Genomic DNA, 18591 nt, shown 5'->3' with positions numbered 1-18591 from the left:
TGAAAAGATGCCTGCACTTCTCTAGCTCCGCAAAAACCTCAATCATATCCGTGTTTTAAGTGGTGCAACTTGACTAAACTATTTTCCAAACTTCAGGCCAAAAGAGCTGTTGAAGTACAGTTGCACAGCATCTTCCCGTATTGCAGACAATGGCTGAGGCCAGCTGGACAGATTTAGAGCAGGGCTACAGAGCTTCAAAGGGAAGCCTGCCAGGCGGAGAGAAGACAGGGCTAGTCTATTTGACAACTGAACTGAAACAGGAGGGGAGCAGCTGTAAGAAGGATGGAGGAGGAGGACAGAGAATGCAAAGAACAGGAAGAGAGTCATAAGGGGAGGACAGGAGGGCCAAAGGTAATGTATATATGGAAAGGAATATATACTTCACAAAAGAGAGTCTGGGCAAAAAATAAATGAATAAAATACAAAACCAAAACAAATCTTGGAGCAACTAGAGAGAAAAAAATCCCTATGAACAGCTTCTCTTGACAGGCAGAGGAGCTAGTGCTTATGAATCTTATTCAAAGCCTGTGAAGGACATAGCTAACAAGAACTGTATCAATAAAGGACAGTACACAAATAAAGGCAATGAAAGCAAGTTTAGAAAAGGCTTTGAAAACACGCTCAATTTGTAAAAGTTTTCTCAAAGCAAAAGAAATGTAGTAGTTTCTTCCACTCCAGACGTCTCTGCTTCTTCGTCAGCTGCATTTCTATGCCCGTTTCTGTCATCTTCTCTCCTAAAAATTCAGTAGGATTAAGCAGCAGATAGAAACTACAGCCCTGGTTTCTCCTTGTGGGAGGTGACACAGCAGCAGCTTCAGAAGGTTTTCTAACTTCCAAGAATGTGCAGTTTGGAAGCCTCATGCTGCCGGGGCCAAAAGCAAACCCCCTTTTTCCCTCTGGATGACTCACAGTGATAGCCAGAGTTATTCAGCAACCTTCCCAGCAAGAGGCTATGCTTTATGAGACTGGGACAGTCTTCATAAAGAAGAAGCCCAGGAGGCTTTCTTTCCTAATTTGGATTTCCAACCTCCCTATAGAGGTTATATCTTCAAAGAGGATTTTAGCATTTCAGGCTTTGCAGATGCAGGCTGACTTTGTTGTGTTAGTTGTCCAGAAAACAAAGTAAAATAGGTACAGGGAGAAGACTGAGTGAAGTGAGTCCACTGTAGCTGCCTTATTCTTGCAGATAAGTTACCAGGCTGACTGTATCCATATTGAGCTATCTAGAGCAGTCTTGGTATGTGCCCCAACACACAGAGCTAAATTACTGCTCATGCCTTAGTCTAAGGAATGGATGGGGACATGGAAAATTAAAATGCAGCAGCTGGGTAAAGACGGGCAAACATCTAGAAGGAACAGAGCCTGTAATTTTATCTTAGGCTGGCAAATTCCCTTACACTAACAGGAAGGGAATTCCTCTTTCCCCTATCACACTCAGTGCATTCCACTTGTTTTCCCAAAAAGATTCCCCTCAAAGCAGTTTCCTCTCCTTGCTTTGCCCTTGACATACCTCTGCTTGAAGCTGAAGTACCAGGAGTAATTATAATGATTTGTGATATCTAGTCACGTTACTGATGAAGCCATAAAGTTAGTGATATAAAATCCTAGTCAGAAACTCTGTCTATAGCACCATTTGGGTGCACGCTCATTCTCTCGAGAAGGCTTCATCATGAAGTGGACTCAAGCTCAGAAAGCAGGAGGTTCATGTCAGAGTCACAAGGAATCTGATAATTCGAACTGTTCTGCCTCCCTTGCCAATTATCACCATGAAGGCTAAGACACTGGAGGCAGGAATCCAACACAGAAAAACCTGTGTTCAGCTGACCACATCATCCTCAAAGCTATAGAAAGGGAAGGATGAGAGGGTACAGAATGGGTACAAACATACCCAAGACCTAACAGCGGCTTCAGTCGCTGAATTTCCTCTCAACTATTCTACAGATATACTGGTCTGGAAATCTTTAAAAGGAGACAGTAATGATTTCATTTGGCTACTTTTCTGATCACCACTGTGTTTCTAATCTGCAGCAAGCCAAAGCTCTTCTCTATCCTCCAAACATTCCCATTACCAGCAATCCCATATCAGACACAAAGCTTACCTGGCTTTTCCCTTACAGCCAATTTATTCTGACTGGAGCAGCCTCTGTGATGCCATCCCTGCCTGCTTTCCTGCAAATCATTCATTTTTGACTCTGTAACAGTTCCCTCTGACAGGATGAAGCCTATGCTCACAGCACATCCCAACTCCCATGCTTGCTGCAGGCTCCATGGCTTAGCTGTCAGTGGCCAGAGACTAGCACAAAGCAGGCGATTAAGGCACAGGCCATGATGGCCTGAGTGAACCATCACTCTTCAGGACAGATCCCTGCCTACTCCCTGTTACCTATCTGGTCAATGCTTGGATGAAATCTGAGATGAAAGCAAAAAATTATTATACTCCAACTCTCACCACATCTCCGATTCTCTTTGTGTTAGACAGAAAAGAATAGTGAGAATTCCCTATCCTGCAGCTTGTTTGCAGTACAGTGCTTATTTCTTGTTTTGTTTTTGCTATCTACTTTTATTACAGTTTTGTAGCATCTAGATTCCTGCTGTGATATGTTCTAATTTTCTTCCTGCCTTTTTCTCTGGGGAGGAGGGGGAGAAACAGATGAAAAGGTAAAATTAATTTGTTTCTTTGATAAGGCAGTTAAGAAGCACATTGGCTCCTCTCAGCATTTCAACAGATTATCCCCTGTTCCAATATTTCTGAGAGAGAAAAATGAATGCTCAAAACTGCCAGCATGTCCACATCCTCTTCTTTGAAAATGGAAAACTGAGACTAATTGTAATGGCTTGCACAGTCCAACTATGTTGCTGATCTAATCAGCTAACATCAGGAGAAGTGCTGAATAAATCTGCACAATAGCTGGGACACAGAGTTGATTTCTCCCTGGCCCAGCACATTTAAAGCATGCTTATCAGCTGCATGACATCTGAAAAAAAAGAGACACTGGCTGCAAAAGGTCCTCTGAATCTTCCCCTCCCATTTCTATACCCACATCCCAAAGGAAGAAGCCTTTAATTTACAAAGGATTTTGTTGGGTTTTTTTCCTGATCTGGGCACACCCTCTTGAAATAAAGCAAACATAAGCACTTGGGTTTCATTAGTTAGTGACTAAATATGTTATGAGACAGAAAACTGGCAGAGAAAGTAAGGCTGGTTTGTTCGTGTTGGTCTTACTGTTGGCTCTTTGTGCACACTCTGAGTGGCAGAACTCTGTAAACTGAGCTCAACACTTGTGGGGTCCTTCTTCAACTCTACCGGTGGCCTGTCCCCTCTGGCTACTCCGTCAAATTTCAGAGATCTGCTTGGCGAAGGAGTAAATATTACTGTTGTGCACTCTTTATCCTTCTCTTCCACGCCGTTAAAATTCTCTCCATTCATGCTGACTTTTCCATCTACCTGCAGAATACAATTAAATAAATATGCTGAGGCAACTAGCATTCAAAGGAATGTAGGAAATTAGGACTTCAACATGATATTAGATTTGTTAACACAGTCTGTGCCATCACTTAAGGATGGAGCCAAGCACACTTATTTAACTGCCCAAGACAGAAGAAAGCCCTGTTTCAGGGGTGGTGATGTATAAATAAAATACAGACAGAAGGCAATAATTTTTCTGGATTCTCTGGTTTCCCACATTTTGTTTTCCCAGTAACATACAAAAAGCTTTTGTGCGCATTACAGACCAACAGATTTTAAAATTTTAGAGAAATTTTAGACAAAAATGTCTGGGTTTTGCATTGCCACATGCAAAACAAAAGCAAGTTCTTGAGGACTAATTATGTTGATGAACTGCTATGTACCCCTGACGACCTCACCACAGTATTAGTAGACCATGCTTTCTGAAGCACTGTCATGAGAACTTTGAAGGGTCAGGAGCTGCAGAGTTCATCCCTTTCTTTCTTTACTGTTCACAATAGGGAAGCAAGGAACCAACAAATAAACCTGGGTATTCAACTTTCTCCATGAGACAATAAAATAAATAGCTGCTTTCCCAGAAACTGATGTCATGCAGTCTCCATGAAAAGGGGAGTGCAGGAACAGTTTACCTACTTTGTTCTCAGGGTCAAGCTAGCTCCTTGGTGGGCATATGTTACTCCTAAGGAGCCCTCAAGCAAGGAAGAAAATATAAGAAAAGCTCTAGTTTCACCCTCTGCACTGACACAGTTTCCTCTTGGGATTTTAATACTTCATAATTATGTTCTGAATAGAGGTGGCACGTGAAGACTTCCTTCAATTTGAAGGACTGTATACATGAAAAAAGTCTGGCTACAAAGAACTCACAAGCCATTGACCATGAGAGGGCCCAGCTGGAGAGAGACCAGGCGAGGACCAGGTATCAGTAACACCGTATTATTGCTGCCTAGCTACAGCACACGTTTACAGGCTTATCAGCAGGGGTGAGTTCTCAATATATTTGAAGGAAGGCTTTGCTCTGGGCACAGAGACCCTTCCTTGCAAAATAATCACCACAGGAGACAAAGCAAAGGTGAGGGAGTAAATATGGTCAGACTCTTCACTGCTAATCACTGGACTTTGGGAGAATAATGGCACAGATCAGTGATTTCTTAAAAAGCTATGTGGGATACATATGGTGATCAGTCATTTCAGGTTTCTCCACAGGCACTGCCTAAACAAAAAACACATGTAAAAACAAGCTCAGAGGTAAGCCATTCCATGGAAACTTTTCACTTACTTCACTGTTACTGACAACTGATGCAACAAGTGTCAAAACTGCTTTATTGAACTGAAACACTGTTTAAAAAAACAAAGTTCTTTCCATCTCATCCTCCCTGTCCCACTCCCTATTTCACCATTTACTTATCTTCAGTACTTTACTTCTTGAGTAAACAGCTTGGATACCTCAAATGCACTCCAACTCAGTATATGCCGTAAGTGCTAAGCTGAGGGCAATCTCCTCCCACTGACTTCTTGTATAAGTGCATCCAGAGGTCTGCTCTCTGTCTGAGCCTGATTAACTAAGAGGCTATCTTGGAGGTAATGGGCATCCTCAGTTCTGACAGAAGTGCAGGGAGGTGATGGCAGTTAGCACCTCGTGCAATCAGCTCCCAGGCAGAGGAAAGTGGTTTCACCTCCTCTGACCGTTTTTCAGACAAAAAGGTTCCCTCCCTTTCCTCACTGCCATCATCCACTCAACACAGCACCATTCTTAGGGTTTAATTTCCAAACACAAGTGTGAGCAGACACTGAGCTCTGTGCCTGTGTGCTAGATTATCTACTAGAGAGGCAGGTCATAAAAGATCTCAGAAATAGAATAGCCAGGAAAACACTGTAAGGCTGCACCATCAATTTTAGTGTCTCTGTTTAGACTAAGACATTTCTCTATTTATATTACGGAGGAAAACCAAATGTTTGAATGATCAGGACAGATGCCCTGGCTGCACAGTTAAACAAACATACTCCTTTCCTTCTGATCTGGAGCAAGTCAGCACATTGTCACCAGATCCAAGAATCATCAACATACTGTGTTTCAAGGGAAAACAACACTACAGCTACATGTGCTAGTGAATGATTCCTACTGAGACAAATCACATTATTCCACACTGAGCAAACAAGATCAAGGCAGACTTTTAGTGGTGGTTCGTGGCGGGTAGAAGCATCCATCACACAGTCTTGACTATAAATGCATTAAGTGAAGATGATACACACACAGATCCTGGTCTTCTGAGGAAGAAATGGCACGGATCAAAAAAAACCAAAACCCCAAAGATCCATGATTCACTGATGTTTAAAATGTAAACTCTATGGGAATACTAACAGAGGTATATGAGAAATCAGAATTGCCAGTTTCACATTTCAACTAGGAAACATGGGTACATAAGAGCTGGGGCAGACTTCAGGAAACTGGACATCTCAACATGCTTCTTCACTATCTATACAAAGTTTACTTATTTTTTAATAAGTAAACAACTTGAATATACATGGTAATGATGCCGCTGAGACATCAGCAGGGCTACAGGGACCCTTGCATGCCACTAGCAAAGTATCAGATAGCAGTTGCAGACAGAAGCGTCCCCAGCTCTAACAGCGGGGGGGTGACCATGCCAGTAGGCTTTGCACTGCTTGCAAGGCTACAATGAGACTCGTGGAAGCTCCATTATTGGTACAGGCATTGTGAGCAGCAGATATTTTTCAAACTTGTTCTTTCTAACATATCCCAGTTCTTTGCTTTCTCTAGCATTGATTCAGTATTTTACTCCCATTCTGCACACTCAGTACAAAGATATATGCCTCAGGTTTCATATCCAGTTTCAGTCTCTTCTATCCACTTTGCTAACAAATCTCATAGCTGGCTCTTATTCCATGCAGCCCTGCTTTTGTCCAAGCTCTCTTACTTCTTTTATTCCCATTATCTTTGTGCAGTTCTTGCAACCCAATGTAGTCACTCCCCATCTCGCATCAGCAATCCCCAGTTACACGCTGCCCCAGTACCAATCTGTTTCCCTAAACCTGCATGGACAGTTTATATCCTCTCTTTATGCCAGTGAAGCAGCTTTCCCCATTCATCGCTGGTTAAGACAGAAAGACATTGCTTAGGACAGAAAGTATCATTGGGCAAGCTTGACTCTGAAGGAGCAGGGGCTCTTCATACTGCCTACATGCAGATGCAGTGTTTCAAAGGCTTATGATTTAGCTGAATGGGATGGACTTGTTCGGGTACATCAAAAATCAGGCACCTAACACAAAAGCCAGTTCAGTTCTTGCTCCAAAAGTCAGGGCCTGCACACTCCCTGCCCCTTCCCTTTTGTTTAAAAACAGGAAAAAAAAAACCATAAAAGCATACTCTTTCCTAACCTCCTTCTCAGAAAACACCTTGCTTTTTTCTTAGCGGACCCCCTTTCCCCAGACAAATTTAGCCTGAAGAAAAATGATCAGCAGAAATATTCAAGTCTGAAAAGAAAAAGTTTCTAAGAAGGTTGGTAACCAAGAAGAGACTACTAGACTGGGTAGCACAGAGCACAAAGCTGGGTTTTACAATATCAGAAAGCTGCAAACATTTTCTAATCAATTGCGCTAAACATTTATACATTCACATGATTTAGTCAGCATCTCCTTGCCTCCTGATTCACTCTGGGAAGTGCAACGTATCCTACCTTAAAGTTCTTTAACACTTCCTGTGTATTTTTGGGTTGTGAGTAAGGCTTGGGTGTCAGCATAGGCACAGCCTTGGAAACAATGCTTTTGCTGGGAGACGTGTTGCCCATCAAACTGCTGGGCTCTAGTTCAGTGGTGGGAACAATGGTTGCTTCAATGGTGGCAGTAAATTTTGGAGCAGGCAGTGACTGTTGCCTTAAATATCTCAGAGGATTTTGGTCTTTCAGTGGGGAATTTGGCTCCACTGAATGGCTTCTTTCCAGAATTTTTGGCATCTGCAAACGCTCAAGGACAGCTTCACTGATAGTGAATCTTTCAATGTACTGCTGCAGGATGCTCTCAGCCTCCTCCTGTGACTTTGCATTCTTGTATGCCTCATGAAGCTCCCGCTCTCTTCTCTCTCTGCAAGGGCAACAACACAAGAGAGACCGTCGCATTAAAATTAATACTAAAAATCACCCTTATTGCCTCTGCTCCAGCAATATCGTTCCCTCTCCCTCACCCCAGGCCTGCAGGCATGGCTGCACACAGTTAGATATCACCCACGGAGCACAAAGCATTTCCAGACATGCCACTGCGCTCCAGTAAAAGAACGTACTTCTCTTCCACAATTTCTCGGTAGGTTTTGATGCTTTTTCTGCGCTCATTTGCTCCATCTCCAGACAATAACCTTTCCATTTTCTTTCTTTCAGCTTCTTTTTTTATTAAATCCTGTGAAGCACTCCTTCGACGACTCTTCCACCGAGCCAGGTCCTGTGAGAGAAGGAAAACCTGAATGCAGAGCTGCAAATAGCTAAACACTGGTCACAGAAACCAATGAACCTGGTGAGCTGCTTTGCAATGCTTGCTCCTCACTGTGGGCCAGGCTCCCATCACCTGCAGGCAGCAATGTTTTATTTTGAAGAGAAAAAGAGATTATACCCTAAAATGAAGATGTTGCCTGATTTTTCTTCTAACAGCAGGATCCAATAAGGATTTTGTAGCTCCACTGGTATATTTTGGTTTTGGCTTTGCAGAAGCACTCTAGGTAATGATACCAGGAGATTTGGCCTAAAACAGCCACTCAGAATGCTTGGGCCAAAACTTGGGACAAACCTTCCATGAAGATGAAGTAGAAAAATTACATTTGGGGAAGAATTTTAATAATCATATGTATGGGAGGCAGAAGTTCAGTGGAGGAAGGGACATCATTTCAGCATGAACTACAGCAACACTGATAGCTTGCCTTGGAGAGATGACAGTCCCATACTTCGTCCATTCTATCAGCTAAATACATGCAAGCATGGTTGACTCAGTGGAGCATCCAAACTTTAATTGTTCCTCATGGGCACCCTCCAATATTTCAGATCCAGATCTGAGCAACATACCCTGGAGGTATTTAAAAGACATCTAGATGTGGCACTTAGGAAATGGTTTAGTGGTGGACTTGGCAGTGCTACCTTAATGGTTGGACAGGATGACCTTAAAGGTCTTTTTCAATCTAAACAATTCTATGATTTTATGACTAAAGTGGTTCACACCTGGTGGTGTGAGACATGACAGAGCATAAAGTCTATGGTTTGTAACCAGTTATATAGATATGCCCTTGCTGAAGTAATGATCTTACTCTTTTTGGAATCTGCCTGCCCATAATTGTCCAGAATATCCACTGATTCTGGTTCTTTACCTCTCTGACACACAACCAGCCTGACACTAAAAACCTGAGAGTCACAGAGATACCTGTTACAGGCACCTATGTCTTGCGTCCTGCTTGGGTTATGAATTCACAGGTCCCGGAGGGTCCTGGAGGGTACAGAGACAAGATCTTTTTCACAGTATAAATATTACAGTAAAGAAGTCTCCTAAGCTGTGCCATGTCTTTGTAGCCAACTAGTAAAGGAGCAAAATTTTACGTGTAAAAAGCAATCTCTGCAGAACTTTTCCAAAGAAAAATAACATCCCAGGAAACTGCAAGGGCAGATTTGTCATTAAGTTTAGGAGATCAGGAGATTAGTATAAAGATTATATTTCATGTACTCTAACAAATTCTGGTTTTAATAAAAAGCAGAGACTCTGTACACGTACTCCATTCAAAAGCTATTTAATTAATGACATGGTTTTCCAAATACTTTAATTGCATTTTTATTGGTAAACAGCAGAAGGTACTGCAAGCATAACTTCTTTTATTAAAACCCGGAACAAACCTTGTCACTTTTAATTTATCTTAAAACCACAAATTATTGACATTACACTCAAGGGAATGCTCATTACAGTATTTCTTCACATGACCTACATATATCAGTCTATAATCCCCTTTTTGAAATGTAGGCCTTTCATTTTCCTCAGTTACTAATTATTCTCATTGAAGTACCAGAGCATTTTTTTATTCAGCTACTCCTACTATTGCCTATTGTTTAGAAATTAGTTTTTCATTAGTAATTTTCATAACTTAAGCCCATCTCCTCTTTTTGTAATTAAAAACCAGGCAAGTTTATCTTTTCCAGCTCTGATGCTTTAGAATAACAATAATAAAAAAAAAAAAAGCCATGAAACTGTTAATTGTTGACAAATTTACAGCATGAGCATGTAAAAAATATCAGACCATGAATGTGGTGTAGTCTCCATAAAGCCCTCTGAATGCCAAGGACATTCCAGTAAGGGCATTTTTAGCACCTCTTCAGAACTTTTAGTTCAGTGTGGAAGGTGCTGAAGGCCTGGAAAACTTACACACTTTAGCTCAGAGGATTTTTAGTTCAACAGCAAAGAGCTCTCAAACCTCTTGAATGCCTCTGCATTCATTCTTATCTCTGCTGGGAAATTATGGCTTCCCACACAGACAGACCTCTCAGCTTAAGTCCTTCATTGTTATACTACAAAAAGTTATTTTTCAGTTGTATACACTGTTTTTTTTTTGTTTTTCTTTGAATTTTCTACCAAAAACCTGAGATGTTTCACAGCGGCTGTCCTTATAACAGGAAATGTACTAGCTCCTTGAAAAGATGTGGGTTTGGGTTTTAATTTTTGTTTGTTGGTGTTTTGTTTTTTTTTTAAATTAAAAAACTATGCCCCAAATTCCCCATTTACAGTAAGTCTTTAGAAATGAACAGGACTGATACTAAAACTCCTGATACTAATTTATCTGCAAATCATGCTTTTCTGTCCTTGCTGATTTGCTAAATATAATGCCAAATACCAGGACAGCTTAAAAAAATACACTGAGTAAAGAGGGTTTAGAAAGGTCTTGTAACCCAAGCAGGGTGTAACTAACTTAAAAGGTAATTTGCTTTTTGGACAACATGGAAAATGTTAGCATTTTCTGTATTTATGCAAATTTATTAAAGCCAAGTCCACTGTCTTGCTTAGTCTTGTATGTTGTAATTTTGGGCATTTACTAGTGAGAAAGTTAGAGGAGTCAGTTGTTAGAGAAGCTAGAAAAAGTTATAGTCTAAAAGTTAAGAGAAGTCAGCAGTTAGAAGCTGTTCTGCTTCCATTTTTACCTCACCACAGTTTAATTTCTTTTTTGATTTTTAAAGCAAAATAGCACGTGCACAACCTGAGGCACCAGAGACCCTGTATTCTGTTATTTACATCAAATTATGGACTTTTATGCATTTAGCAACAATCCACTGGGGAAGAGGGACATTGCTCCTGAGTATTTTCACACTAGAGAATAACTGTAGATTTAGCAGGTTGTACTTTTCTGCCTAGCTAGCTGGCCTCAATGGCCATTGCAGATGATGTGGTGTACTCACATCTTGCCATCTGGTCTCGTCCTCTTTCAGCTGGTTGTTTATGTTCTGCAGTTTCTCATGGCGAGCTTTGCTATGAGGCTGAGTCACAGCTTCGTCTTCACATCTCATGTCAAACATGCTCATACTCCTAAACAAGGGGGAAATAAGAAGTGCAGCATTACTTAGAGGCTTATATTCCTTTGGCGTGTTAGAGCTAAAGCCACATGAGGGTGCTACAGCAGAATCAGACACCTGCACCATTATGAAGCTCCCAAAAGCAGCAGTCCCATAGAACGACCAGTTAGCATCTCTATGGCTCCCACACAGTACTTCAGGTATTATACTCCTCAACTTTCTCTTGGTTTTCTTAGTTGACTGCAACTTTGCCTCTCACTAAGACACATTACTAACATTACACCTCCATCAATTAATAATTCTATTCAGAGCAGAGTTCAGAACATTTAACTTTCTGAAGATCTTTTTCCCAGCGAGCTTTCGAGACCCCTCCAATTAACACTGCAGACAGAAGTTTCAGTGTAAAAAAAATCAGTGTAAAACAAGAGTGGCTTGAGAAGCACATTACAGGCAGCATGACTGGCTAAATGCTGTTGCTACAAAATCAGGGAGAGCTTGCCCAGAGAAGTACATGCAGCATGCATGGTACTTCCTCCTCTCCCCTCCCTGCCTCAAAGAAACTCAATGCTATTGGCACCAAATTCTTAATACAACTAAACTAATAATGAAAAGCTGATGTTCAAAACAAAACGGTTTCCTTCTACATACTCTATTTCTGTCCCTGACCTTTGAAGAGCTAAAGAAAATAAAGGTCATGGTTTAATATTATACATCCATTCATATTATATAAAGAACCTCACACAAAAATAACTTACTTACTACTTCCCCCCCCTTATTAGTAAAACATGACCTAAGTTGTGCCACTAAAAGCAAAAGGCAAATAAAAGAGCCATGCAGTTTCACATGAAGTGATTTCACAGCAGTCTTCAAATGATCATCTGTAGCATTAGGTGAGCCAATGAGCCAACTAGCAGGAGAAGCACGCAATGAAGATAAAATTGTAGGTGACTGTGTCCACAGTAATCAAAGTGAAGAGACATAGAAAGCTGTGCATATTTAGCCAACATCTGTATTCAGGCAAAGATGGGAATGAACCACTCAAGGGAAAACAGAAAGGTATGGAGAGTGGATGGAAAAGGACATGCACAGATCCCACCCTGTTTGTAGGTATTCACTCAGAAATGAAGGACAGCATACACATCCTATTGCCTTTAACAGTGAGGTTAGCATACCACCATGCTTCACGCCTCAAATAGAGTGCTGAGGGTGTATATTAATCTGGCTTTCTCTATGGGTAGTTTAAGAGTTGCATTGTTAAGGACTGGATCGGAGCACTCCTAAATAACGGAACCTAAAGAAATTACAACTTTTGTTGTTTTTAAAACTAAAGGCGTATCACCTACTAAGGAATATTTAAGTATCAGTCATATTTTGCAAGCTGGTGAGGTAAATCGGGAGATGAACAACTTGTAACAAAGTCACCCTTAAAGGGTTGATTCCAGTTTAAGAGCCTATAAAACTCACACTAAGAAAAGCCTTTAGTGTTAAGTATTTGCCAGCTTGTGCCTACTGGGTCAAAATGATTGTGTAGCTCCTTACTTGTACCCCTCCCTCACAGAATCACAGAACAGTTTGGGTTGGAAGGGACCTTAATGATCATCTAGTTCCAACCCTCCTGCCATGGGCAGGGATACCATGCCAGAGAGTTTTTTATTCACATCTAGTAGAAGAAAACAGAAGGCTTGCAGTGGTGGTAGATGGTTCTAGCAGAGTGCATGACTACTCACCCTCTGCCACTGGGGACAGGAAAATAAAAATACTTTGTACCAAGAGTACCCCAGTGTCCTAATGAAAAGCTAGTATTTATTCCCTGCGTTCACTCAGGTCTCTCAGGGTGCACAGAGACAGCAAAACCAACGATTTTATAGCTATTAACAATACAACAAAAAAAGTACTCTGGAAAAGGCTTCAGCCTATGTCAGGAATCAAACTATACACTACAACCCCATGTGCACCTTCTACTGTAGCTGTCACCAGAATTCAGCCCCACCTTTTCAGGAGATTGGAATATGGCTAATAAGCAGCAACACACTAAGTATTGCCTCTTCTGGACCTTGAGACAGACCAGGGCTGATGACAATATCCAGCATTCCCTAACCAGTGATGGGAACTTTGTCAGTCTAATATAGGGGTTTCTAGTTTTGCTGCTAGAAGAAACTGCACCTAGTCTAAGAGTGAATTCAAGATATGAAGTTTTCAAAGGAGACTTAAGAAATAGTTTGGAACCATTTAAAATGTCAGTTCAATTTATTATTTCTACTTCAGGGACAAATTTTATTAGATTCTTCTTAAGTATTTCATCTTCAGGAGGAAAACCACAATCTTACATTTATAAGAACTTAAAAGACAGTTTAAGAAAATAGTTGCTCTGTAAAATGGCACATCTGGAAAGGACGATAATGAGGCTTGAACACTTTTGTTTTGTCTTTTAAAACAGAATCAGAATCAGTGTGGAATAAACAATATGATTTACTCATCTTTGCTACTCCTACATTATACCACCAAACCCCTTGCCATGCCTCTTTGAAGGCATCTCCATGCACCTTCTGTCATGTTTGCATTTAATACAGACATGCAAAAATGTGGAAAAACAAATGAACAAATCAATCAGGCAGGTAGGCTTTCTGAAATGGCAGGAAAGTCCCCCTTCTGAAGTGTAACGCTTCTGTGTTGTTACGTTCTTTTAATCTCATCTCTTCATTTGACTGAACAGATTTCTGACGCTTGAAAACATTAACTCTGGTCAGAGGACACAGGCTTTGCTCAGTATTACAGATCTTGTAAAGAATATTCAGTCCATGATTCTAGCCTTTATCATTAGAGGAAAGGGTGACAAATTACATAGACAGTCTCTGTATATACTTGCTTCTATTTTGTGATTTAATCTGGGAGACAGAGAAGCTTCTGTTTCTGTGAACAGGAAGATATTAAGGACATTATTATATGGGTAGCTCCCAACAGTTTCTTTGCTTCTAAATGCCCACACTTTGTAAGAATATCTAATACTTTCACAGAGCTTTCTAAATGACACTGCGTACTATTCTGAACTACAGTTTGCACACATACACACACAACTAAAATGTTGGAGTGCAGTAAATGCCATAGTCCTTATGTAAAAAAGTTAAGCATCAAGGTGAAGAGCTTAAGTAAAAAATGAAGTTTGCACATCATGAAATTAAACCCAACCTGGAAGGGATTCAAAAGAAAATTTTTAAAAGACAATAAAGGAACAGCTAATGAAAAATTTTGCTGGTAATTATTCTGAAGATCACAATGATAGAAGATAGTTTTATTTTACTTCAGGATTTCTTTTTTCTTCATGTATAGGCTATGCTTCATTTTTTAACTCAACACTGAGCCCAGATTCAACCCAACTGTCTTTACCCATAGCTGATTAGAGGCAATGGAAATTCAGAAGAACAAAGAAAAAAAACAGGAAACAATACTTCAAGCAACAGCCGGACATTAGTGTTATGCTCATTTTCTATGTTTTTTTCTTTAATATGTTTAGCTGCAATGTAAGCCATATTGCATTCAATTTTTCAGTGCTTTTCTGAAAAATTTATTTGCTGAAGCACTGCAAAATAATAACGAGGCATCAACTTCATTTTAAATTAGTAGGAAGACGGGAAAGCATGCAGTGTAAGTTGTTTAAAATAGAATCTTGTGGACACAAGACAACTTACTCTGCGTCATCAGACACAGCAGTTCTGGGGCCGAATCTACAAGACCAAATATAAAATTAGAGTGTTGATAAATACATTAAGCAGTAATTGCAACTAGATCCATACAATTTGGGTAACTGTCACTTGACCATCCAACCTGTATTAGTAAAGCTGGCAAAAAAAAAATCATACTGATCAGGAACTGTGTATTCAGCAAACAAGACTTACCTAATCACCTGAAGGTCAAACTATGTAAGAACACCACCCGTCCCTCCCTGACCCTATACTAATGCCCCGATTATAAAAATCTGTTGAAGTATACCTAAAATGGGTGTAGAAAAGAGTTATTGGAAATAGATAATGTATTAACATTTGCATTAAGTGCCACACATGCAATGAATGGAGACAAAACTTAACAGTTACATTCCACAGCACAGCTCAGAATCAGTATGGAAGACACAAATATTATAGGCAGAAAGCAAGACACAAGATTTCTTTTTTTGTTGTTGTTGCTGGGGTTCCTTTGGGGATGTGTGTGTAGCTGAGCAAAGGTACCGGTAATGTACAAATCAGTGTCATTCACTTAAGTGACAGTCTTGTTTAGAACCATGCAAACCACATATTTGTATCTGAGATCTATCATAAAAGAACATCAAGTACAAAAGTTGACACTGCAACGTTTTCTAGTCACAGAGAAGCAAGATACACATCTCTAACTGATCAGAGTCCAGCTGAACCTCTGCTATTCATAAACCATTTTTGCAATTCAACGTATACTGTAATCAAATATTTCCTTTCAATTAACTTTCATGTCAATATTTCAAAAGAATATGCATTATACAACTATTCTGTTTGTTTCCAGAAAGTGTATTACTGACATACAGTATTTTAGTTTGGACTGAAAACACACCAGGCAATGCACAATCTGAATTCGGAAGTGTGCACACAGGGGTGTACAAGCTGAGTGATTCACACCATAGAGAGCTCACGTTTGCAGGTGCTCATCCTTGGATGACAATGTTTCCATTTTGTTTTCCTCAGGAACCTCCTGAAGCTTAGGCATTTGATCAAGGTGGACTTCATTTAGGCTACCTTCACCCACTTGGGCAGTACAAATAGTCTCATCTTGTCCTGCAGGAGGGAGATTGTATTTTTCCTGCCCCTGCTGCTCTTCTTGTGCCGGTTGTGTTATAGGTTTTCCAGAGCTATTACTGCAGACTTGGGAACATTTTTCAGGCCTAAGTGAGCCAAAGGCAGCCGTGCAAAGAGATGTATTAAGCAACATTGGAAAAATCACATAATGAAAAGCACAACTGTAAGTTAACAAAAAAAAAAACCCAACCAAAAAACAAGCAAAAATCAAACATACCCACAAACCCATATAGCTGATCGGTGACAAGCTATGCGAGGCAGGTGCAAAAAGTGTAATTTTAGTAGAGAGTCAAATGCTTGTACTTCTAATCCTCTAAGTCAGAAACATAAACTGTCCTGGACACCACCAATAGTTAAAGTATTAAGCACATATTTTAACTAAGCTATTAAACTTAAGGTCTTCTTAACACCAAATCACTGTTCAATTCTATGGTAGGTGACAGTTTTCCTTCTGGCTGACCTATACACTAGTGCTTCACCTGTGCATGCACAAGCACATGGATGCCTGTCTCCTCATGTGCTTTGAAGAGGGACACCACCAATAGTTAAAGTATTAAGCACATATTTTAACTAAGCTATTAAACTTAAGGTCTTCTTAACACCAAATCACTGTTCAATTCTATGGTAGGTGACAGTTTTCCTTCTGGCTGACCTATACACTAGTGCTTCACCTGTGCATGCACAAGCACATGGATGCCTGTCTCCTCATGTGCTTTGAAGAGGTTGATGAGTAAGAACCTTTCCACTCCTGTTTCCATGTGGCTCAACCAGCCAACAACTGTTCTTGAAAGGCTTAAACTGCCAACTCCCCCACATAGCCTCACACATCTGAACAAAGGTGTTTTTCTAAACACTAAGCATTACCAGGAGGGATCTGAGTATTTCCTGTTTGGAAGCCACCGGCACCAGCTAAGCCACAGACAAGTACCTAACCTACCATATCCAGCACTTCTATTTCTAGCTAGAAACATTTGTAATTATTAGCTCACATTTAACCAGAAACCTCTGCAAGCGTAACACAATCTTGCTATCTATATCCACGTCCACATGCTGTTTGAATTTTGCATCTAGTACAGCTCTGTTCTGAGTCTTTACAGAGCTCTACCAAAAGGGCCACAAACCCTGCACTGCCTTTTTCTGGGCAGAAAGAGTTGGCACAGAATCTAGGCAAGCATGGAAAAAACTGCTGCTAGGCCAACAACTCTTCTAGATCAAGATCTTGCCAAACAGCCACAAAGGAAAGAGAGAAGCACAACTTTCTTACCTCGTAGTCTTCTTCTCAAGTTCTCTAGCTGTGCCCTGCTTATTCTCCTGTTTTGAAAATGGCATGGGAAGAAACTGCTTAACACTGGGCCCAGGCTGTTTTAGAAAAGCTCCAGTTCTTCTAGCCAGCATGTCATCTCTTTGTGGGTCTGGTAATTTCACTTTGTCTTCTGTTCCGCCGCTCTGTAGCTGAAGGATTTCTAGCTGTTCTTGGCCCTCTTCTCGTGTGACAGTACTGCTCAGAGAGACAAGTGATACTGTTCCATGATAGTGCTCACCAGTACAGCCCAAAGGCAGATGCTCAGGCAACATGGAGTACTGTTACTCAAAACACAGTTGCAGAGTGATGGACAGCTAGGCAGGCATCTTTAGCTACAGTGCAGGGAGTGAGGAAATTATGTCAAATGCCACACTTATGTAGGTGATTTGTTAGAAGTTGGGGATTGCGTAATAATGTATGTGAGGAATTATTCACCTCAAAGCTGGCATAAAAGTCTGGACAAAGCACCACGGATTGCAAAAGAAATCCCCCCAAAAGATGAAAGACTGTTTTCATGCTGAACAGCAATTAACAACTGAAGTACTTAAACATTATGAGAGAAAACAGACTGTTTTATGTTCATAGGATACATTCTTGTAAGTAATTTCATAAAACAGAACACATGCCATGATGAATGAGTAAAACACATCCTTAAAAGCCGTGTGAAGAATGGAACAACATTGCTGACTGATCCAAGCTAACACCACACAAAAACCAGGCATGAAGCTCAGAGGGATCAGCTTCTGTTCTCTGACCTTTCTGCTTCCTGTGGAATCTTCGAATCCTCCTCACGAGCTACTGCCGCCCCTTGCTGCTGCTGCAGCAGATGAGGAGCTACTAACAGGGGTGGGCAATGTATGGGAACTTGACTAGGGATACGCCTCTGAAAAGTTCCCATCCTTCTAACCAACATATCATCTCTCTCAATGTCTGGTAAATGCTTGTCGCATTCTTCCTCGGTGCTTTCTTGCTGTTTGCTCAAACAGCATGGGGTTTGTTTCTCAGAGGTGGTGTCAGAAGTTGGGACAGGTGATGGCATTCTCCTGCAAGAGTCATCTGTACTTGATTTGGCTACCTCACTAGTGATGAGATTGAGAAGAGGCATGAGATAGAAAAAACATTCTCAGATCAAATGAAAGGTAAGAAGAGGAGTCCTTCACCTCAGTCTGCAAATGTTTCATAAACACACAAACTTAACTGAATGAACGGCTTGCTAAAAGCATTCATTAAAAAAATCTTGCTACAGCCACAGACTAAGCGATTAAAGAAAAGCTAAAGAAATGTAAGCTCTGTTAATATGTTAACTTCCCAGAGTTGTAATTCTTCACCATATAAACGCCAGAAGCACAGAGCACTAATACACCCTGGTTTCAGCATTACATCTTCAAAAAGAAAATCCATTACGTTTTAAGAAGGTATTTTCTGAACATCCGAAAGGCCAGCAAGCTGAATGATAAATTCCTA

The 18591-nt window shown here is 40.6% G+C and overlaps 1 protein-coding gene across 5 annotated transcripts in view; it reads right to left on the bottom strand.

The window, feature by feature from the left end:
* The window catches only part of LIMCH1 (LIM and calponin homology domains 1), a 180441-nt gene that overhangs the window by 32703 nt on the left and 129147 nt on the right, over window positions 1-18591 (bottom strand). For 3 of the 5 annotated variants that reach the window (XM_061471599.1, XM_061471607.1, XM_061471626.1), the window contains 8 exons: window positions 17883-18206; window positions 17089-17322; window positions 15662-15910; window positions 14694-14729; window positions 10894-11020; window positions 7761-7915; window positions 7162-7564; window positions 3224-3445 (listed from right to left, as the gene is read on the bottom strand). In XM_061471599.1, the coding sequence (XP_061327583.1) occupies window positions 3224-3445; window positions 7162-7564; window positions 7761-7915; window positions 10894-11020; window positions 14694-14729; window positions 15662-15910; window positions 17089-17322; window positions 17883-18206 (1750 nt within the window). The remainder of the gene's footprint in view (window positions 1-3223; window positions 3446-7161; window positions 7565-7760; window positions 7916-10893; window positions 11021-14693; window positions 14730-15661; window positions 15911-17088; window positions 17323-17882; window positions 18207-18591) is intronic. The other 2 variants (XM_061471618.1, XM_061471636.1) reach the window with 1 other exon arrangement.

This window comes from Pezoporus flaviventris, unplaced genomic scaffold, assembly GCF_033815535.1.
Source record: "Pezoporus flaviventris isolate CSIRO_AGI_PZ_B2104156 unplaced genomic scaffold, CSIRO_AGI_Pfla_v1 ptg000002l, whole genome shotgun sequence".
Taxonomy (NCBI): Eukaryota; Metazoa; Chordata; class Aves; order Psittaciformes; family Psittacidae; genus Pezoporus; species Pezoporus flaviventris.
Note: the sequence above shows the minus strand (reverse complement) of the source record. Positions and strands in the feature narration are given on the sequence as shown.